General features: G+C 44.2%; 1 protein-coding gene across 1 annotated transcript in view; it reads left to right on the forward strand.

Annotated features, from left to right (window-relative positions):
- TEX14 (testis expressed 14, intercellular bridge forming factor) overlaps positions 1-16,543 on the forward strand; it is a 105,852-nt gene extending 89,309 nt beyond the window's left edge. The window contains 4 exon segments of the mRNA XM_049764792.1: positions 5,695-5,787; positions 10,021-10,130; positions 15,907-15,958; positions 16,507-16,543. Coding sequence (XP_049620749.1) covers positions 5,695-5,787; positions 10,021-10,130; positions 15,907-15,958; positions 16,507-16,543 — 292 coding nt within the window.
- The last annotated feature ends 6,449 nt before the right edge of the window (positions 16,544-22,992 follow it).

Genomic DNA, 22,992 nt, shown 5'->3' on the forward strand with positions numbered 1-22,992 from the left:
AGTGGCAGGGATCAAACCAGAGTTGGCCACATGCAAGGCAAACACCTAAAACCTCCGCTCTTTCTCCTCCTGCCCTCTAGTTGAGCTTTTGGTTTGTTTACCCATCCTGTCTTTTATTTATTTATTTATTTTTTTGGTTATTTGGGCCACACCCGTTGACACTCAGGGGTTATTCCTGGCTATGCGCTCAGATATCGCTTCTGGCTTGGGGGACCATATGGGATGCCAGGGGATTGAATCGGTTCATCCCTAGGCTAGCACTTGAAAGGCAGATGCCTAACCTCTAGCGCCACTGCTCCGGCCACTCATCCTGTCATTTTTGTGAGGTTTCAACTTTCAAAAATATTTTTTTTAAAGTAAGAGCTTTTTTTCTTTTTGTTTGTTTGTTTGTTTGTTTTTTGGGCCACACCCGGCAGTGCTCAGGGGTTACTCCTGGCTGTCTGCTCAGAAATAGCTCCTGGCAGGCACAGGGGACCATATGGGACAACGGGATTTGAACCAACCACCTTTGGTCCTGAATCGGCTGCTTGCAAGGCAAACACCACCGATGTGCTGTCTCTCCGGGCCCAAGAGCTTTTTATTTATTTATTTTTTTTTTGTTTTTTGGGCCACACCCGTTTGACGCTCAGGGGTTACTCCTGGCTATGTGCTCAGAAATCGCCCCTGGCTTGGGGGGGACCATATGGGACGCCGGGGGATCGAACCGCGGTCCTTCCTTGGCTAGCGCTTGCAAGGCAGACACCTTACCTCCAGCGCCACCTACCCGGCCCCAAGAGCTTTTTATTTTAATAAAACCTTTTTCTTCTTCTTCTTCCTCCTCCCTCCTCCTCCTCCCTCCTCTTACTCCTCCCTTCTCTTCCTCCCTCCTCCTCCCTCCTCCTCCTCCCTCCTCCTTCCTCCTCCTTCTCCTCCTTCTCCCTCCTCCTTCTTCCTCCCTCTTCCTCCTCCCCCCTCCTCCTCCCTCTTCCTTCTCTTCCTCCTCTCTCCTCCTCCTTCTTCCCTCCTCCTCCTCCCCCTCCTCCTCACTCCTCTTCTTCCTCCCCTCCTCTTCCTCCTCCCCTTCTCCCTTCCTCCTCCCTCCTCCTCCTTCCTCCTTCCTCCTCCTCCTCCCTCTTCCTCCCTCTTCTTCCTCCCTCCTCCTCCCCCTCCTCCTCCCTCTTCTTCCTCCCTCCTCCTCCCCCTCCTCCTCCCTCTTCTTCCTCCCCCTCCTCCTCCCTCCTCCTCCCCCTCCTCCTCCCTCTTCCTCCCTCTTCTTCCTCCCTCCTCCTCCCCCCTCCTCCTCCCTCCTCCTCCCCCTCCTCCTCCCTCTTCCTCCCTCTTCTTCCTCCCTCCTCCTCCCCCCTCCTCCTCCCTCCTCCTCCCCTCTCCTCCTCCCTCCTCCTCCCCCCTCCTCTTCCCTCCTCTTCCCCCCTCCTCCCCCTCCTCCTCCCTCCTCTTCCCCCCTCCTCCCCCTCCTCCTCCTCCACCTCCCTCCCTCCCCCCTCCTCCTCTTCTTCTTACTTCTTCTTCTTCTTCTTCTACTTTTTTCTTCCACACCTGATGGCACTCAGGAGTTACTCCGGCTCTGCACTCAGAAATCACTCCTGGCAGGCTTGGGGGACCATATAAGATTCGAACTGGGGCCCGTCCTACGTTGGCCGCATGCAAGGCAAACACCTTACCACTGTGCTATTGCTCCGGCCCCACAACTTTGAAAAATTAATTTTTATATTGAAATAAAATTGAACTGGATTTAAGATAATTTTTAGATATTCTAATAAAAGAGGGACTAGACGGTCAGAGCGATAGGATAGTGGAAAAGACACTTGCCTTACACCTGGCCAACCAGAGTTTTGATTCCCAGCATCCTATATGATCCCCTGAACACTTACCAGGAGTGATTCCTGAGTGCAGTCAGGAGTAACCCTTGAGCACCACTGCGTGGGACCCCAAAGCAAGCAAAAATGTATGGGGGTGGAGATGGGATTTCAGTTATCCACAATTCAATAAAAACACAAAATTGCCTCTAGAAATTCCTGATTTGGAGCTTCTTTGTACTTGTTTAGTTACAAATTATCTACAAAGTTGAGAGCAGAGGTGTGGTGTGTGTGTGCGTGTGCGCGTGCGTGCGCGTGCGTGCGTGCGTGTGTGTGTGTGTGTGTGTGTGTGTGTGTGTGTGTGTGTGTGTGTGTGTGTGTGTTTGTGCGCGTGTGCGCGTTCGTGCGTGCGTGCTAGGGACCATATGGGATGCCCGGAATCAAACCTGGGTCAACTGTATGCAAAGCAAATATCCTACCTGCTGTGCTATCACTCTGTCCCAAACATCTACATCTTAAAGAGACCTGGGTTTGAGTCTTTACCACTTGCCTCATCTTGACTCTGGCCCTAGGAATCCTGACATTACAAGTCATTGGAAACCTCACTGTTACGCTAACCTGAATTTGTCTTGTAGAGCAATAGACACCCAGCTTGGCAGCAAGGACTGGCAGAGCCATTGAGTATAGTCACTACAGAGGGCTCTTCATTCCTTTCTGTGTGACTGCCTATAGTGCTTTAGTCTTTATTTTCAGGCTTGTCATCGCCTGGTTGCAAAATGGCTGCTGTCCACACATCAACACAGACAATAGGGCAGGAAATATCTCAAAGGAATATCTCAGCTTCTTGTTTTCTGCAAACAAAAACATCCCTAGCAACTATTCTCAGCAGTTGCTCACTGACATGCTCTCTGCGCAAATGTGATATAGATCCCCTCAGTAGTAATGGAGTCTAAAATGGAACTTTTAGCTTTTAGCAGCTACAGAAGAAAGAAAGCAAGGAAGAAAAATGTATCAGAGGTGTTTGTTATAAGTAGCTTTTAGGTAGTAAATCCAATTTTAATCATAATCTTCAAGGGCTAAATAGTTTTCATCAGGATAGACAAGAGAGAGAGTTGGAAAGAACAGTCTACAGTCTGGGTAGTAGAGAAGGAAAGTGGGAAAGGGATTTTTGTCAAGACAAGATAAACTGAGTGCAGAAGATGTGTTTTTTTGTTTTTTTTGTTTTTTGTTTTTGTTTTTTTTGGGCCACACCCAGTAACGCTCAGGGGTTACTCCTGGCTATGTGCTCAGAAGTTGCTCCTGGCTTGGGGGACCATATGGGACACCGGGGGATCGAACCGCGGTCCGTCCAAGGCTAGCGCAGGCAAGGCAGGCACCTTACCTTTAGCGCCACCACCCGGCCCAGAAGATGTGTTTTTAATATTTTCTTTTGCCTGTTGTTTTTTTGTTTTTTGGGCCACACCCGGTGACGCTCAGGGGTTACTCTTGGCTATGCGCTCAGAAGTCGCTCCTGGCTTGGGGGACCATATGGGACGCCGGGGGATCGAACCGCGGTCCGTCCTAGGCTAGCGCAGGTAAGGCAGGCACCTTACCTTTAGCGCCACCGCCCGGCCCCACTTTTGCCTGTTGTGTGATGAACTCTGTCCCTTCCATATTCCCAAAATATTGTCAGTAAAAATCATTGCCACTGTCCTAGGCAAAAGAAAGAGGAGGTTCAAGGGGGTGTGGACCTGCTTCTGGTTTCAGAAATATAGAGTGATTTGCATATCACCCAAGGTTAGCTACTCATTGGGATTCTCTTCCCTTTCCCAAAGACTGACCATGCCAGACACAGTTAATGCTCACAGATGGCCACTCAGCACAGTCCTTGGCACCAAGCCAGAGTAGAGGATATTTTTTCAGATGAGTGGGACTGTGTAGATTTCCTGAAAGCATGCTCTCCTTATTCTAAAGTCTTGAGCATTAAAAAAAAAAAAAAAAAAAAAAAGCGGGCCCGGAGAGATAGCACAGCGGTGTTTGCCTTGCAAGCAGCCGATCCAGGACCTAAGGCGGTTGGTTCGAATCCCGGTGTCCCACATGGTCCCCCGTGCCTGCCAGGAGCTATTTCTGAGCAGACAGCCAGGAGTAAGCCCTGAGCAATGCCGGGTGTGGCCCAAAACCCACCCCACCCCCCAAAAAAAAGCATGGAGGTAAGATGTTTGCCTTGCATGCAGAAGTTAAGTGGTTCGAATCCTGGCATCACATATGGTCCCCCGAACCTGCCAGGAGTGATTTCTGATTGGAGAGCCAGGAGTAACCCCTGAGTGCTGCCGGGTGTGACCCCAAAACCAAAACAAACAAACAAAAAAAAAACAGGGCAGGGGCTGTAGAGATGACACTAGAGGTAAGGCATCTGCCTTGCAAGCGCTAGCCTAGGACGGACCGCAGTTCCATCCTCCCAAGTCAGGGGCGGTTTCTGAGTGCATAGCCAGGAGTAGCCCCTGAGAGTCAAACGGGTGTGGCTCCCCCCAAAAAACAGGGCACTCCTGGGGGACAGAGTGATAGCACAGTGGTAGGGTGTTTTTGCCTTGTACATGGTCAACCGAGGACAGACCCGTGTTTGATCCCCTGAGCCTGCCATATGGTCCCCTGAGCCTGCCAGGAGCATTTTCTGAGTGCAGAGCTGGGAGTAAACCCTGAGCACTGCTGGGTATGGTCCCCACCCCCCACCCCCAAAATAGAGGTACTTTTGGCAGTGCTCAGCGCTGTGGGGCCCACCTGGGCCACACCCAGTAATGCTTCAGGAACTAGGAGTCAAATTATGCTTCATACATGCTAGTCATATGCTCTACCACTTGAGCTGTCTCCCCAACCCAGCATAATATTATTTTACATAATATTAGTGGATTTTATTTTGTTTTATTACTTATTTTATTATTTTATAATATACTTATTTAAGCATCAGGATTACAAACATGTTTGTAATTGGGTTTCAGTTATAAAAAAGAACATCCCTCTTTATCAGTGCAACCTTCCCATCCCCAAAGCCCCCATCTTGCTGCTCCTCCACCCCTTGCTTGTATTCAAGACAGGCAGTCTTTCTCACTGCCATTGTCATGATAGTTGTTAGTGTAGTTATTTCTCTAACTGTGCTTATCAATCTTTTTTGTTTGTTTGTTTATTTTTTTGGGTCACACTGGACAGTGCTCAGGGGTTATTCCTGGCTCCATGCTCAGAAAATCGCCCCTGGCAGGCCATGAGATGCCGGGATTCGAACCACCATCCTTCTGCATGCAAGGCAAATGCCTTACCTCCATGCTATCTCTCTGGCCCCTGTGCTTATCAATATTTGTGGTAAGCTTCATATCATGGGCTGGTCCTTCCAGCCCTCATCTCAGTTGTCTCAGAAAGTTCTTAAGCCTGGTAAACATGTAGGCATGATCATGCATGATCCCACTCATGTAGGTGGGAACTGATGATGAGCCAACATTGGACTTTGGGAAAGAGTGACCTCACCAGTGGTGAGGTTTTCTGTCAAAGTTATAAAAGAGAATGTAGGGATTATCTAAGTTGAATTTGAGTGACCACTACAACTTTCTCCAGCCACTTGAATTAAGGAATCAGTCTCACTAAACGTTTTTTCTCATTGTGTATAGTGAAAGGCCAAGTTTAAAGGTTCTTTTCAAGGGCTGGAGAGATAGCACAGCGATAGGCCAACCCAGGACAGTCCTGGTTTCAATTCCAGGCATCCTATATGGTCCACTGAGCCTGCCAGGAGTAACCTTTGAGTGCCACTAAGTGTGACCCAAAAACAAAACAAACAACAACAATAAAAAAATCATGGTACCTCAAATAAAAAATTAAAAAAAACAAGGTTCTTTCCACACAATCTCAATTCTTTTTATTTGCCCTTGGCCAGAGCTCACTCTACTCTAGATGAGGACCTGGAAAGATGGCTGCAGCCACCTGAAGACCGCATGAAGCTGGAGGATTTGGTCGAGGATTCTGCAAGGTTAGTCAGTCATTTTCTTCTTTTCAGAGCAGGGCTGGTGGCAGCCAGGATAGATCATACATATAGTATGTATGTGTTTGGGGCCACACATGGTGGTACTAGGTATTACTCCTGGCTGCACTCAGAAATCACTCCTGGCAGGCTCCAGGGACTATATGGGATACAGGGATGGAACCCGGGTGACCACATGCAAGGCAAATGTCCTACCCACTATGCTATCAATCCAACTCTCAAACTTTATCATTTTCTTTTAAATGTCTCAGTTTCTAGGATAATGAATATCTGCAGATGGCCTTACATCACTCTGGAGATACCAGCTCTGACTCCTATCTGTCCCTTTACTTGCCCTTCTTCCTTTCAGTGTTCAAGATATGGTAGTGATACTGTGTGAGATAGACTCTAAGACTGCTGCATCTTGGCCCCGTCACCTTCAACATTTTATACTCATTTGAGTAAAATAAAGGGGATGTGCTTCCCAGTTTTAGGTAGTACAAATGTAAGAATGAATATTAATGTGATGGGTGGTCAGCAGTGTGTTTCAAATGGTTTTGATAGGAGAAAAAGACTTTGCTGAAAAATGGGCACGTTTCGTTATATTTGGTGTTGAGGATCAAACCTAGTGCTTCACACATGCAGAGAAAATGCTCTACTGATAAGGTACATTCTTTGCACCCAAATTCTGAGAAGTGTAGAACTGCCAGTGATATAGTGGGTGAGGCTCTTGCCTTAGAGCTGAACTAGGTTTGATCCCTGGCATCCCATATGGTCCCCTAGAGTAATTTCTGAGAGCAATGAGGGTTGTGGCCCCCAAACAGAAAAAAGAGGGCCTGAGAGATAGCACAGCGGTAGGGCATTTGTCTTGCAAGTGGCTGACTCAGGACCAACGGTGGTTTGAATCCTGGCATCCTAGATGGTCCCCCGTGCCTGCCCGGGGCAATTTCTGAGCAGAGAGCCAGGAGTAACCCCTGAGTGCTGCCTAGTATGACCCAAACCCCTCCCCCCCAAAAAAAACACCCAAGAACCAGAAACAAAGAAGAGGTGCAAAAGAAGGTAGTACACTTAGGTCCAAAGTAATGGGGCTGGGGGTGATAGTACAATGGGTAAGGCCCTTGGCTCTCACATGATCAGGCTCAAACCCTGACACCTCATATGGACTCCTGATCGCCTCCAGTAGTAACTCCTGAGTACACACAGAACCTCTCCCCCTTGAACATAACTTGGTATTGCCTAGAAACTACAGCAGCAATCAAGATTGTTTATATTGGAAACTTGTACTTTGTAGAAATTCATTGTTAGGAAGCATGATTTGTCTATGCGTAGAACATAGCATGCCTTTTAGAAATGGCAAGAATTTAGGAAATTCTTTGTGACCAAGGAATGGACCGATTCTGAGGGCTCATTGTAATGCTTGTGTTAAAAATTAAAAAATGGTCAATGAGGGGCCGGGCGGTGGCGCTAAAGGTAAGGTGCGCTTGCCTTGCCTGCGCTAGCCTTGGGCGGACCGCGGTTCGATCCCCCGGTGTCCCATATGGTCCCCCAAGCCAGGAGCAACTTCTGAGCGCATAGCCAGGAGTAACCCCTGAGCGTTACCAGGTGTGGCCCAAAAACCAAAAAAAAAAAAAAAAAAAAAAAATGGTCAATGTAACATTAGTGCTAAACAGAAATATTCTGTTTATTTAATTTGGGGGGTATTTTTTTGGTCACACTCGGCTGCACTCAGAGGTTACTCCTGGGCTCTGTGCTCAGAAATCACACCTCGCTGGCTCAGAGGACTATTTGGGATACTGGAGATCAAATCTAGGCCGTCTGTATGCAAGGCAAATGCTGTCCTAGCTGTTCTATCACTTTGCTCCCCAAAAGTGTTCTATTTAGACCAAGAATGTCTCATGCTGGAGAAAAGATTCTGTAGCTTTTTATTTTGTTTCCTTTTATTTTGCTTTTAAGTCACACCTAGCGACACTCAGCAGGAATTACTCCTGGCCGACTTGGGGAAACATGGGATGCCAGAGATCAAACCCGCACTGGTGCTTGCAAGACAAATACCGATTCCCACACTCCAGTGTGGGAATTTCTGAGTGTCACATTGATTTCTCTCTCTCTCTGTTATTATTATTATTTTTTTCACATCCAATTGTGCTCAGGGCTTACTCCTGGCTCTGTACTTAGGGATCATTCCTGGCAGGGTTCAGAGGTCAGGAGTGATTGAACCAAGGTCAGCAGCATGCAAAGCTAACATCCTTCCTGTTGTACTATCTCGCTAGCTCCTCCAACACATTTAGAAAATATTATTGCTGGCATGGCACGCATACCTGGCAGTGCCCAGTGGCTACTCCCAAAATGACCTGGTCAAGGCTTACCCCGGTTGGTAGTCAGGGGCAGTGTGGTGGTCAAACCTCTGTATATGTGCTCAAGCCTTTGAAATCTAGTTCCTTGTTATTTTTATTAAAAAAATTTTTATTGTAAAATTTGGCAGTGCCAAGGATTAAACTTAGTACCCTATATATCTGGCCATTGTTTTATTTTTTTTTTGGGGGGGGTCACACCAGGCTGCATTCAGGGGTTACTTCTGGCTCTACACTCAGAAATGGCTCCTAGCAGGCTCAGGGGACCATATGGGACACCAGGATTTGAACCATCGACCTTCTGCATGTGAGACAAACGCCTTACCTCCATGCTATCTCTCCAGCCCCAACAGGAGCATTCTTATCTGGCACAGGACCTCCTACTGAGAGCCCAGAGCTATCTATTCTTCCATGGAATCACAGAGGACCTCAGAGGAATCACTCCATGGATCCCCATAGCTGGACCCTTTGAGCAAAGATTAGTTGTGCCTTTTTTGCATGCAAGGCAAAAGCCCTACCTCCATGCTATCTCTCTGGCCCCAGGCCATTATTTTATTATTTTTGTTTCTCCTAAGCAGTGTTCAGAGGGCCCAGCAGCCATACCTAGTGATTATTGGCCCAACTATGTGGACTGCTTGGACCCAGTAGTGCTAAGAGCCACAGGACCACACATGCCAGGAAAAGCCCTGTGATGCTGTGGACAGAGCTGGGGTCTCAGTATATGCAAGGCATGTGCTCTAGCTCCCTGATTATCTCCTTGACCCCAGGGTGTCACATTTTAAGAGAGACATTCACACACATGAGAGGGTGGCCACTGAGCAGTGAAAGGCCTGGAGAAAGGAGAACAGCTGAGTGGGGAGGGTCAGCCTGAGAAGGGCAGATGGAATGGAGAATTTGATAGCTGCCCTCAAATACCTGAAATACCCGGAAATAAAAATGTCAGTTCACTCCCTTCTACCCTAGAGGCTACAACTAGAGACTGGAGACTGCAGAGTAAGGATTGTTATTCAATAAAGAACAAACTTTCTAATATAGTTAAGTAGGGGAATAGAGCCTTTTCACTCACTTTACAGCTCCTCCCATTCTTTGGAGGCTGGGTAACTCATCTGATCTGGGGCATTTGCATGGAGGTGGAAGATGATCCCCAGGCCTTTCCCAACTCCAGAGCCTGTCATTTTTATTAGCAGTACAGTTGGGAAAGGGCCAACTTTGTGGTGTGGAGTTGGGGACCTTATCCACCCTTGCTGCCTTTATTTTCTCTGTCTTATTCCTATTTTGATTGTTTTGAATATCCACTAAATTGAAAATAGAAGAAAACCCTGCAAATTGGGTTTTTTGAGTGGAGAAGTGAGCTAAGTTCTGCACTATAACTGGCGGTGCTGGGATGTAGGGTGTTTGAGCTTCAGGTGTTAGAAGTAGTCAGAGAGAGGGATTTTACCTAGAGATTATCATCTTAGACATTTCATTGAGATATTTCACAGGGAGGAGCTTCAAGAAGTGATTAAGTGATAGAATAGTGTTTGTGAAAAGGGCACCAATTATAATATAAATGAATTTTTTTTTTTCCTTTGAGGCAGTATTGCTCAGTGGTTGAGAAAAAAGAGACCAAGACACTGCCTGGGCCAGATTCCCAGTTCTGAGAATTACTAGACATTATAATTTAACTTTTCTGTGTCTCAGTTTTCTCTTCTCTCAGTGAGGAATTTTTTTTAGGTTTGTTGAATTGAATGAGCTCATATACTTAATAGCACTTGAACTAATGTCCATCCTACAGGGAATGCTCCCATAGTTAATAATAATAGCTATTATATATATATTTCCTCTAAGACTATTTCTGTTCTGCTGGCCATTACATATTTGGTTTTGATGCATCAAATTATTGTCATTGAAGGAAGACAAATATTAAGGATCAAGATGTTGGTGAAAAGAAGAAAAAAGGGGAAGCAAGTATCAAGCCAGAGAGAAGGAAATCAGAGAGCTTTTTAGGGACACCAGAAGAAGGTTTGAATTTATGCATTTAAAATGTAGCTGGCGGATCTGGGATTTGTTAAGAATTAGAATGATTGGGGGCCGGGCGGTGGCGCTAAAGGTAAGGTGCCTGCCTTGCCTGCGCTAGCCTTGAACGGACCGCGGTTCGATCCCCTGGTGTCCCATATGGTCCCCCAAGCCAGGAGTAACCCCTGAGCGTTACCGGGTGTGGCCCAAAAACCAAAAAAAAAACAAAAAAAAAAAACAAACAAACTTTGGGGGCCGGGCGGTGGCGCTGGAGGTAAGGTGCCTGCCTTGCCTGCGCTAGCCTAGGACGGACCGCGGTTCGATCCCCCGGCATCCCATATGGTCCCCCCCAAGAAGCCAGGAGCAACTTCTGAGCGCATAGCCAGGAGTAACCCCTGAGCGTCACAGGGTGTGGCCCAAAAACCAAAAAAAAAAAAAAAAAAAAAAAAAAGAATTAGAATGATTTAAATTTTTTCCTAGATCCTATATACTTTTCTCTGTAGTTTTTCTGTTAATTGCTAATCATATCTTCACAACAAAACATCCAGTTTTTAAAGCAAGCCTTTGGCCAGTCTCAATATCCTTTTTTTTTTTGTTGCCCTCCCCGCCTCTAGTCTCAATATCCTTATCCGGCACATTATCTAGAAGGATGTTTGCTTCTAATTGTCTTCAAGAGTTCTAAATTTAACTCACAGAGGCTGCATAACCCAGTAAGACATCATAAATTGTAGCATTTGTGTTTATAAGTGCTATTGATGTTAACCTTAATTTCAAAACTTTCCTGATAGAGCTCTGAGACTTCTATTATATGTCATGGATAAATGATACCCTTCTATATTTAAGTTCCTTTTACTTGGGAAGTTAGACATTAACTGCCATTTCATCTGATAATGCTTTCATTCTTTTCTGAATTCATTCTCATTTTTCTCATATCTGTGTCCTTCTCTGTCCTCTGAGGGAGAGAATGATTCTTGTGTTTGTTTGTTTGTTTGTTTGTTTGTTTGTTTTGGTCACACCCAGTGACAATCTGGATTACTCCTGGCTATGCGCTCAGAAATCGCTCCTGGCTTGGGGGTCCATATGGGACACCGGGGATCCAACCGAGGTTCATCCTGGATCAGTCGCTTGTAAGGCAAAATGCCCTACCACTTCGTTATCGCTCTGGCCCAGGAATGACTCTTGTGAACTGTATTTCCCAGGTCTCCTGGACAGCTTGGGCCCCCAGTAGATTTGAGGGGAGGAGAGCACTGAGGGTGTTACTTCCCTGGTATGCTGAAGACTTCTTTGATGATTTTCATCATTGCATATAGTGAAGCATAGCTTTCTTTTTCTTTTTTTGTTTGTTCAGTTTTGGGGTCACACCTGACTATGCTCAGGGCTTACTGCTGGCAGGATTGGGAGATCTTATGGGGTTTTGGGGATCAGTCCTGGGTCAGCTTAGTATAAGGCAAGTGCTTTACCTATGTTAATATAAATCTGGCCCTGTTTCCTTTTTTTATTTTTTTTAAATCTATTGAAAATTAGTGTTCATTTAATCACTGAGGCAAAGAAAGAATTAAAACTGTAATTGTATATGATTATATACAAAGTTGAGAAGAGCTGAGTTGTGCTTTCTTTATGGACCACAACAGCGGTGCTTAGAGATTACTCCTGACAGGCTCGTTGGAATATGGGGTGCAGGGATCAAACCCAGGTCAGTCCTGTGCAAGACAAATACCCTACCCACTGTGCTGTCATTTAAGCCGGGATTCGAACCACTGTCCTGCATGCAAGGCAAATGTCCTACCTTCATGCTATCTTTCCGGCCCCAAATTATATGTTCTTTTTTTTTTGTTTTTGTTTTTTTTGTTTTTTGTTTTTGGGCCATTCCCAGTGATGCTCAGGGGTTACTCCTGGCTATGCGCTTAGAAGTCGCTCCTGGCTTGGGGGACCATATGGGACGCTAGGAGATCGAACCACGGTATGTCCAAGGCTAGCGCAGGCAAGGCAGGCACCTTACCTCTAGCGCCACTGCTCGGCCCCAAATTATATGTTCTTAAACCAAATCTGCGATTAAAAAAAGTTTGTCTTTAAATGTTAAACTGGGGAAATAGCCCAAAGGATTGGAGTGCATGAAGAGTCCTGGATTTGATTCCTGGCACCATATGGTCTGTCAAGCCTCCTCCAGGAGTGATACCTTTATATTGAGCCATGAATAGCCTCTAAGAACTCTGGCACAAACCCTTCTTTCTTTCAGAAAATGCCCCCAGACTACCAAAGAGAAGAGGGAGGATGGTAGTATAAGGGAGTCTTGTGATGGGTGGCACTGGAACTTTGGGATAGGAATGATGAGTATTATACACCTATAGATGTATGAGACAAAACTTCTGAAATTTCATATTATTATCAACTGATGATAATACAACTATTTTATAAAAATCACCATTTGCGAGACCCCCCACCCCATCTTGTTCAACCTCTACTCTTTCTTTTTTTTTTTTTTTTTTGGTTTTTGGGCCACACCCTGTGACGCTCAGGGGTTACTCCTGGCTATGCGCTCAGAAGTTGCACCTGGCTTCTTGGGGGACCATATGGGACGCCGGGGGATCGAACCGCGGTCCGTCCTAGGCTAGCGCAGGCAAGGCAGGCACCTTATCTCCAGCGCCACCGCCCGGCCCCAAATGATAAACAAGAGCTGCATGGGCCGGGAATACTCTTTCTTTTCTTTTTTTTTTTTGGTTTTTGGGTCACACCTGGCAGTGCTCAGGGGTCACTCCTGGCTCCATGCTCAGAAATCACTCCTGGCAGGCTCAGGGGACCATATGGGATGCCGGGATTCGAACCAATGACCTTCTGCATAAAAGGCAAACGCCTTACCTCCATGCCATCTCTCCGGCCCCAACCTCTACTCTTTCTCTGGCAAAATCAGTTTGTATTCAAAATCTCATTTTTTAAAAAAATTATTGTTGCTGTTTTGTCCATTCAGCTGTTTCCTTATAGTCTACATAAAGGTGAAATCACTTGATATTTGCTTTTCTCCTTCTGATTTATTTTGCTTTACATGGTCCTTTAAATTTCTTTCTTTTTAGGGGCCGGGCGGTGGCGCAAGAGGTAAGGTGCCTGCCTTGCCTGCGCTAGCCTTGGACGGACCGTGGTTCGATCCCCCGGTGTCCCATATGGTCCCCCAAGCCAGGAGCGACTTCTGAGCGCATAGCCAGGAGTTACCCCTGAGCGTTACCGGGTGTGGCCCAAAAACCAAAAAAAAAAAAAAAAATTCTTTCTTTTTTTTTTTGTTTGTTTTTTTTGTTTGTTTTTTGTTTTTGGGCCACACCCTGTGACGCTCAGGGGTTACTCCTGGCTATGCGCTCAGAAGTTGCTCCTGGCTTCTTGGGGGACCATATGGGACGCCGGGGGATCGAACCGTGGTCCGTCCTAGGCTAGCGCAGGCAAGGCAGGCACCTTACCTCCAGCGCCACCGCCCGGCCCCTAAATTTCTTTCTTTTTAAATTAATTAAATAGAATGCATTGTGTATTTATACCATAACTTCTTTATCCAGTTATCTATCAGTGGACACTGAGGTGATTATCACAGTTTAATTATTATGAATAATGCTTGTAATAAAGAAGCTTGAGTTAATGATTTCATTAGAAATCATGTTCTTCAGATAGAGACCCAGATGAGGAATTCTTGGGATCATGTAATACTTGGATTTTTAGATCTTTGAGGAAGCTCCATACTGTTTTCCAAAATGACTGCATCAGTTTTTACATTCTCACCAATAGTGTATAACATTTTCTTCTTTATATCCTTGCCAACATTTGTGGTTGCCCAAAGAACAATAAATGTATAAGGGATAGAGCAATATGTTGCCTTGCACTCAGCCATCCTGGGTTTGATTGACCCTGGTCTTCCAGACGCCACCAGGAATAAATTTTGTGCAGAGCCAAGAGTAAGCACTTAGAACAGTTGGGTATGACCCCAGAACAAAACAAACATTACACATATAATACATTGGTGAGATAATATTTCGGATAATATTGGGTGTGACTTTTAAGCCACACCCAACAGTCCTCAGGAGCTACTCTGGTGGTTGGGTTTTGCTCCCAGTGGTGTTGTGGACTACACAGTTCTGGAGATCTCCATCTTGAAAGAGATGTCAAGTCAATGAAATTCATAGATACACTTGGCTTGCTCCCACAGGAAAAGCATGTCTTACATCCTTTTGAGCTATCTTCTTTGTCTTCATTGTGTTTTCATTTTAATGTGCATTTTCCAGATAGTAGTGATGATGATGATGAGCTTTTTTTTCCCCCCCTGTGGAGCAATATATATGTAGGGAAGTTTTTATTTAGATCCTTTATGACCTGGTCATTCCTGAGGAGTCCTCATGGGACAATGTAGTGCCAGAGATAGAACCTGGGGCTCTTGCATGCAAAGCATATGTTCCAGCTCATTTGAGGTGACAATTTTAGAAATTGAATTGTAACTGTGAAATTTTTTTTTGAGAAGAGATTGAGTTGAGAATCCCCCAAACAACACCCCGCTACTAGAAAAAACAGCAGCCCACCCACCCCCCAAATTCCCAAAAGAAAAACTTCCTAGCTATTCCACCAAACTCAAAAAAAAAAAATAAATAAATAAAAATAAAAAAAAAGGTTGCTGATATTTATTAGGAAACCTGATCCAGACTGATAATTTTGTGGCATTCTCAGAAAGGTGGTGGTGATAGAGGGAGAGGTTACTGGTTTTCTACTTTTTTTTTTTTGGTTGGTTGGTTAGGTCACACCTGGCCATGCTTGGGTTACTCCTGGCTCAGCACTCAGGAATCACTCCTGACTGTGCTTGGGTGACTATTGGGTTCCATACACTATAATTTAACCTTGGGGAAAAAATGTGTCTGGAGCAGCGTCACCACCAGAAATAATGCACAACAAGTGTATCTGTGAGTTTCATTGACTAGACATCTCTTTCAAGATTAGTTGTTCAACTGGGCCATTTACATGGTGGAGGCTGTGGAATGTGAGCTGCTGGGGCTTTTGGCATTTGCTGCGCACTCCTACCCCAAGAAAACCCCAAAGTTTTCAGCCCTAAGACCATTGTACCTTTGAATTTTGATCAACTTGGCGTCTCTTCCAAGATTAATCATAAAGCTGTGCCACTGGGTCATTTACATGGCAGACACTGGGATGTCTATATTGATTTTTGTAACCTGTCACCTAAATGTATAAAATGTTTCCAATAGTAGTTTAGAAGGGAAAAATGCTACTTCCAAAAGATTGTCTATCTCTCCTAGTTCTGGGGCTCTGTAACTATCTTGCCTACTGTTGTCCTCAGTGCTCTCACAAGAGAGATAATGATTCTCAGTGCTTAGTCACTATATGCTTTGTAATGCTTTGTTTGCTCTCTTTATTCTGACTGTGCCTCTGTAAGTAGACGCTTCATTAAAGGATATATTTTTATCTCCAGGACCCTGACTGGCAGAGGGCCCAGAGAGTGTGAGTGTTTAATAATATTAAGTTTACCAGTAGCACACTGCAGTGAATTAGCATTGTAAGTTAGCATTATTTGCTGTGTTACTATGATTGCAGAGAGCTGCAGGGTATTGGGGGGGGGGGGGAAGCCTCCTGACTATTTTTAGAAAAACTTGATCTCTGTAGAAGAAAATAACTGGTGTATGTAAAAATCATCTATACTGAGCTCTCAGAGAGATAGTTAATGCAATTTTTGAATCATGCACAAATTTTGACCTAGAAAATAATCCATCTTTTGTTTTTTTCCCCCGACCTTCTATATTTCATCAAGATGAACTAAAACTCTGCTTTTGGAAGCGACTGGGTTGGTCTGAGCCATCCAGGTAACAAAATCTCAGGTCAAAGTTCATTGTTGGCGTCAACATAGGCAGATTTGAACCATGTTCCCACATTTTAGTAAACTAACGGCAAAGACTTGAATTCAAAGGTGTTTAGTATTTTTAATGTTTTAGTTATGATTTTACTTTATAAAGGTATAAGATGAAAGCAATACCATCATTGGTTCCCACATTTTAGTAAAATAACGGCAAAGACTTGAATTCAAAGGTGTTTAATATTTTTAATGTTTTAGTTATGATTTTACTTTATAAAGGTATAAGATGAAAGCAATACCATCATTGGTTCGGTATTGATAAAGTCAGCACAAAAACCAGTTCTAAACACAGGGAGAACAGAAGATGCTGTATAATTCTTGTGCAATGGTTTTGCATTTTCATGACACAGTAGTTGATCATAGTCTTCCATGATTATAAAGATCAAAATTTCTTTCCCTAGAATTCAGCTGAGTAGAAAAAGGCTATTATTGTTTGTATTTTCTAAACATATATGTCAGCTTGAAATTCACTTTTTTGGTTCTTTAAAAAACACACAGGATAATCGTCTTGGATCAGAGTGACATGTCAGAGTGAACAGCGCTGGATCAAAGTTGACTCCTGGCTCTGAGCATCCTGGTTCTGAGCTTCCTTCTCCCTTCTTTCCTTCAGTTACCTTTAGAGCTGTGAGTCGTAACTCACACTCTGTTCAGCTGCCATAGTTGATATGCCCTGTTGGCTGAACATGTAGAACTTTGTTTTTGGACAATTCCCTTAGAAAACAAAAGGTAGTTTTGATTGTAAAGAAATTCTCATTGTTCCTAGATGACTTTTGGTTTTGTTAATAAATAAGACTTTTTTTAAAAAAATGTAACTTGTTATGCATAATAAAAATATTTACTTTTAATACCAGTTAGGATTTAGTGGTGTAACATGTTTCTGTGTTTGCATTACTGGGAATCTGGGGGGAGAGGAAACAGCCACTGAAATTTGCTTTAGTTTCTGTTTCAGAGTCTGACAGATAAGCAGTGACTGCTACTAACCACTACCAGTTATCCATCTTTTTTGTGGACAGAGGGGAAAAAAATGTGTACTATGTGTAGGAAAATTCAAAGGTACAGAGACTCATAATACACAATTGTTCCTTTTTAAAAAACTTAACAATAAGTGGTAAGACTAAATCAACATATAGAAAAATAGAGGATGATAGCAGACATATGTTAATTGGTAATTTCTAATATGATATCATATATTAATATTCATAAAGGCTACCAGTGCTGTAAAAATTCCCACTGATGTGAATTACGACCTTTTGTCTCTAAGGCCAGCAGAATAGACTCTTCTGCCTAGCCAGACAATGTAGTGCTGGCCAGTGTTTAATTAGAGTATTAGATATTGCTTATTGGTTCCTTTTATATGCCAGGTATTTTATGTACCTGGATGCTTTTGTGCACATGGCGATCTGACTAAAGTTTATCAATAAACTTTTTTTTTTTTTTTTTTTTTTTTTGGTTTTTGGGCCACACCCGGTGACGCTCAGGGGTTACTCCTGGCTATGCGCTCAGAAGTCGCTCCTGGCTTGGGGGACCATATGGGACGCCGGGGGATCAAACCGCGGTTCGTCTCCTAGGCTAGCGCAGGTAAGGCAGGCACCTTACCTCGAGCGCCACCGCCCGGCCCCCATCAATAAACTTTTGTATATGTGGGGGAGTCATATCTGGCAGTGCTCAGGGATACTCCTGGCTCTCTGAGTGACTTCTAATAATGTCTAAGATACCATATACAGTACTGGAGATTAGAACGAGGTCAGTAGGATACAGGGCAAGTGCCTTACCCCTGTACTTTACTGTGCTGCTTCTTACTCTCAGCAGCTATTTCAGCTTCCATATTTCACTTGCCATCAATATTCAACAAATGAATTTTATCCCCAACTTTACAGAGAAACCAGAAGCCACCAGATAGGAACTAACTCAGATTTCTACCACCAAAACTACTAAGACCACACATTTCTTGAATTCTAGAGTTGGATCTTCCTTCACCTCTTCTTTCTACTTTCTTTCCAGTTGCCATGGAGGAGATATCTTTGTCCAGGCCTATTTTATTGTCTGTCTTTTTAGGGTCATTCTTGCCAGGCTAGCATCTGCTTTCAGTTGCTTCAGGTTCTATTTTTGGCAGGGTTGGGGACACACCCAGTGATACTCAGGGGCCGCACTTGGCTCTGCTCAGGGGTCACTCCTAACTTCAAATTCTTTATTAGCTTATTTTTTTATCCCTTAACATATTTGGAATTTTCATATTTAAAAAGTAGCTCTAGGACCAGGCTATGTAGTCAACAGTAGAACACTTTCCTTGCATATCTGAGGCCCTGGGTTTGATTCCTGACACTGAAAAAAAATACAAACTAGTATCAATGTATCCACTTCCCACCTTTTAAACAACTTAGACCTGTCTTTTTTTATTTAACCACTGTAGTTAGAATTCATTTTTTCTTTCACTCTAGAATTCATTTTTTCTTTATACCTGCTTGGTGCTAGGGGATGGAGATACTTCCATTAGTGCTCAAGAGATGATACAGTGCCAGAAATTGAACCCAGGCTTCCTGCATGCCAAGCATGTACACCAGGCTGATGAGCTATTTCCCTAGTCTGCAGTTAAGGATTCTAAAATGAATTGCCTCCTACTCCAGTATTTATTGCCTCATCTCCTACACATGCTTCAACTCACTACAGTCTGATCCATTCCAGTCTCTAGAAGATCTGAGGTCACCAGTGACTCCTAAATTATATATTTTTAAAGCCCTGGAACAGTCTGTATTTTCACCTAGTAGTCTGATCTCCCAGCCTTGAATACCTGATGTTAAAATACTGTTTTTTCTTTTTCTACAGTACTCCACCTCTGTGATCTTTGGATACTGTCCTTTAATACTATAAGCTTCTTGTTCTAAAAAGCTTTTTGTGTGGCCAAAGAAAATAAACAGAAAAAAAGATAGCATACTCAATGAAAGGATATTTTGCTCATCATATATTTGATAAGAGTTGAAATAAAGGTATAAATAAAAAGTTTTTTTTTTTTTTTTTTTTTGGTTTTTGGGCCACACCCGGCGGTGCTCAGGGGATACTCCTGGCTGTCTGCTCAGAAATAGCTTCTGGCAGGCACGGGGAACCATATGAGACACCAGGATTCGAACCAACCACCTTTGGTTCTGGATCGGCTGCTTGCAAGGTAAATGCCACTGTGCTATCTCTCCAGGCCCCATAAAAAGAATTTTTAAAGGCAGAAGTTGGAATAGACACTTTTTTGTTTTGGGGCCATGTTTGACAGTGCTTGGGGGTTTCTCCTGGCTCTGGAGACTAAATGGAATGCCAGGGATAGAACCTGAGTCAGGTCTGTGCAAGACAAGTGTACTCTCACTCCAGCCCCTGAATAGACACTTCAATAACAATGTCATAGAGAAGCCCAACAGTCAGAGAAGAAGGTTTTCACTATAAGGAAAATGCAGACAGAATCACAGTGAAATACCACCTCATAACTGTGAGCATGGCTTACATCAAAAGAAACAAGTGACTGGTGAGGATGTGGATAAAAAGCAACCCTGGAATGTAAGTAAGTCATTTTGGAGAACAGTCTAAAGACAGAGCCTCCTCTTAAGCTAAAAATATGACTGTTATATGATCCAGAAATTCTACTTTGGGTACCTATCTAAAGAACATGAAAACGAGCTGGAGCGATAGCACAGCAGTAGGGCGTTTGCCTTGCATGTGGCTGATCCAGGACAGACCTTGGTTCAATACCCGGTGTTCTATATAGTCCCCTAAGCCCGGAGTGATTTCTGAGCACGTAACCAGGAATAACCCAAACATCACCGGGTATGGCCCAAAAAGCAGCAAAAAAAAAAAAAAAAAAAAAAAAAAAAGAACATGAAAACATTAACACAAAAAGTTTTATTGTTTGTTGCATTTTTATAATAGCCCCAAAATGGAACAACCAAAGTGTTATAGGTAGATGATTGGATAGAGAAGTAGTACACAATAATATGCTTAAGCTATATAAGATGAAATTTTTGTGATTCACAGCAAATGGAAGGAACTCAGGTATGTGAAATAAAAAAGATACGTGTTGAATTATTTCCCATATGTGTTATAGTCAATGGAAAATTAGATAAAGCCAATGGGCAAAAAACAAAGAAAAAATAACTGATAGACCTTGCATAGTTATTTGAGGGCATGGAGAGAGAAAGAAGCTGGAGGGGGTTATAAGAAAGGCGGTATGTTTTAGCTGTAAAAAGAAAATATGTAGAGGGGCCAGAGCAATAGCATAGTGCCTTGCACTCGGCTTACCCCAGTACAATCCCCAGCATCTCATAGTCTCCCGAACCTGCCAGGAATGATTCCTGAGCACAGAGCCAGGAGTCACCCTACCGCTGTGCTATCTCTCTGGCCCCTGTATTATCTTCTTTAACATTAGAATTGTTGGGGCCAGAGTGATACCACAGTGTCTAGGGCATTTGTCTTGCACTTGGCTAATCTGGGTTCAGTCCCTGGCATCCCATATGGTCCCCCAACCCTGCCAGAAGTGATTTCTGAGCACAAAGCCAGGAGTAACCCCTGAGAACCCCCGGGTGTGGCCCAAAAATTGTTGTTTTAAACTTTTCATGAGGAGGGTGCCAGAGAGATAGCATGGAGGTATGGCATTTGCCTTGCATGCAGAAGGACAGTAGTTGGAACCCGGGCATCCCATATGGTCCCCCGAGCCTACTGGAGGCAATTTCTGAGTGTAGAGCCAGGAGTAACCCCTGAGCACTGCCGGGTGTGACCCCCCCAAAAAAAAAACAAAACAAAAAACCAAATTTTTCATGAGAAGGCCCGAGGCACAGCAGGTAGGAGTTGGGCATTTGCCTTGCACACTACCAACCTGGTTTTTATTCCCGGTAATCCATATAGTCTCCAGATTCTGCTGGGGTGATTTCTGAGCACAAAACCAGGAGTAACTTCAGAGTGCCACTGGGTGTGACCCAAAAACAAAACAATAAACCACTTTCCTCAAGGAGAGCCACCTAGAGCCATTACAAGTCAGCTTATCTTTTTTTTGTTTGTTTGTTTTTTATTTTTGTTTTTGGGCCATACCTAGTGATGCTCAGGGATTACTCCTGGCTATGCGCTCAGAAATCAATCGCTCCTGGCTTGGGGGACCATATAGAATGCTGGGGGATTGAATCATGGTACATCCTTGGTTAGCGTGTGCAAGGCAAAGGCTCTACCGATTGTGCCACCACTCTGGCCCACTTATCATTGGGCTTTTGTTTTGCTCTATCTTTTGTGTCAGGTTCCTCTATTTCTTCATTTTGTTTAATATATCTTGTCTGTGTTGAGCAGTTGGTCCTCTTCGCTTTCTTGCTCTGTAGGCATTACTTGTAGGCTGCAGGGTGTGTTCATAGGAGAGACACTAGGATTCTTTGGTGTCTGTTGCTTTCACTAGTGGCACTTGGACACTTGTTTAGATCAGAGGATGCATGGTACCAACACAGGCTAGAAGCCAAGGCAGCAGGGAACAAAGAAGTTCAAGTTGGAGGATACTGTGAATTCGAGGCTCCCAAAGGACTGACTGTAGCTTCTCTCCTTTAGGCAGTTCCACAGTCCTAACTTTCCTCTGCTGTGCTCTTAGTCCCCAGATTGTCATCTGGTCCCTGTTAGTAACTTCCACTTTCTAACTTTTTCACAGAGGTGCTGACAGAAAAATGATCTAGAAGCTGCAGGCTCCAAGTACATTGAGAGGTGCAGACCCAGTGGGAGTCTCACGGCTTCGTGGGGGGTGATTCTCAGTGTCTTTGGGTGCCATCGATAAGCTTATGTATCCCTTGGGGCTAGGGAAATAGCTCAAAGAGCTGAAATTTATGCTTTATATTTGATAGATCCAGATTCATTTGTTGCCTGAGCACCTCTGGGAGCAGCCCCCAAACATGGAGTAACCCATTACATGTTCTTTACACCCCAAATCACCTCCTCTAAGTGAATGCTTTGTATATAGGAGGTCCAGTTTCAGTCTCTGAATACCACATATGCACCCAAGCTCCGTCACTTCAGAGTAGTCCCTGAAGTACTGCCAGATGTGGCCCTGTCTCCCCTTTGAAAAAAAGAATTTGGTTAAATACACAGAGAGGAGGGGCCGGAGCAGTGGTACATGCGATAAGGCGTCTGTCTGCCTTGCCACGCTAGCCTAGGATGGACCGAGATTCGATTCCCCGGCGTCCCATATGGTCCTCCAAGCCAGGAGCGATTTCTGACCGCATAGTCAGAAGTAACCCCTGAGCATTACCGAGTGTGACCCAAAAAACAAACAAACAAAAGATTACCAGAGAGGAGAGGTTAGTGTCTTTAATTGTCCACCATCTTGCTAGAATTCCTAGCCAGTTTAAATTTTATATTAAATAAACAAATCACTAAGCACCTTCACTGAAACCTGACTTACCCATAGTGTCTGCAAGCTATCTGACTTTAAGATATTCTCCCACTTTTATTTTTCTCCTCGTATTTTTTTATCATTTTCTATAAAATGTCATATAATAATTAGCAGTGTGAATTTTTCCTCTTTCCCTCCCTTCCTTCTTTTTTCTGGCCCCACCCAGCAGGGCTTACTCTTGGCTTTGCATCCAGGGATAACTCCTGGGTGGTGAGGGAACCAAATGTGGTTCCAAAATAGTGAATGGTAGGTGCAGTAGGGTGTGGATGTGAATTGGGTGGCATGGTGGGATTGACTATGCAGAGAGGAGATGGCATTGTCTCTTTTATCCTAAATGGGATATGTCTAATGTCTAAATGCCTCTTTTATCTATTTATCCTAAATGTTTCTTTTGTCCATTTGGGAAGTCACTCCTTAAAATTACAAAAGAACCAGGCCGGAGAGATAGCATGGAGGTAAGGCCTTTGCCTTTCATGCAGAAGGACGGTGGTTCGAATCCTGGTGGTGGTGGTTCGACCTGTGCCTGAGGGCGATTTCTGAGCTTAGAGCTAGGAGTAACCCCTGAGTGCTGCCGGGTGTGACCCAAAAAC

This window comes from Suncus etruscus, chromosome 1 (genome assembly GCF_024139225.1).
Source record: "Suncus etruscus isolate mSunEtr1 chromosome 1, mSunEtr1.pri.cur, whole genome shotgun sequence".
Classification (NCBI taxonomy): Eukaryota; Metazoa; Chordata; class Mammalia; order Eulipotyphla; family Soricidae; genus Suncus; species Suncus etruscus.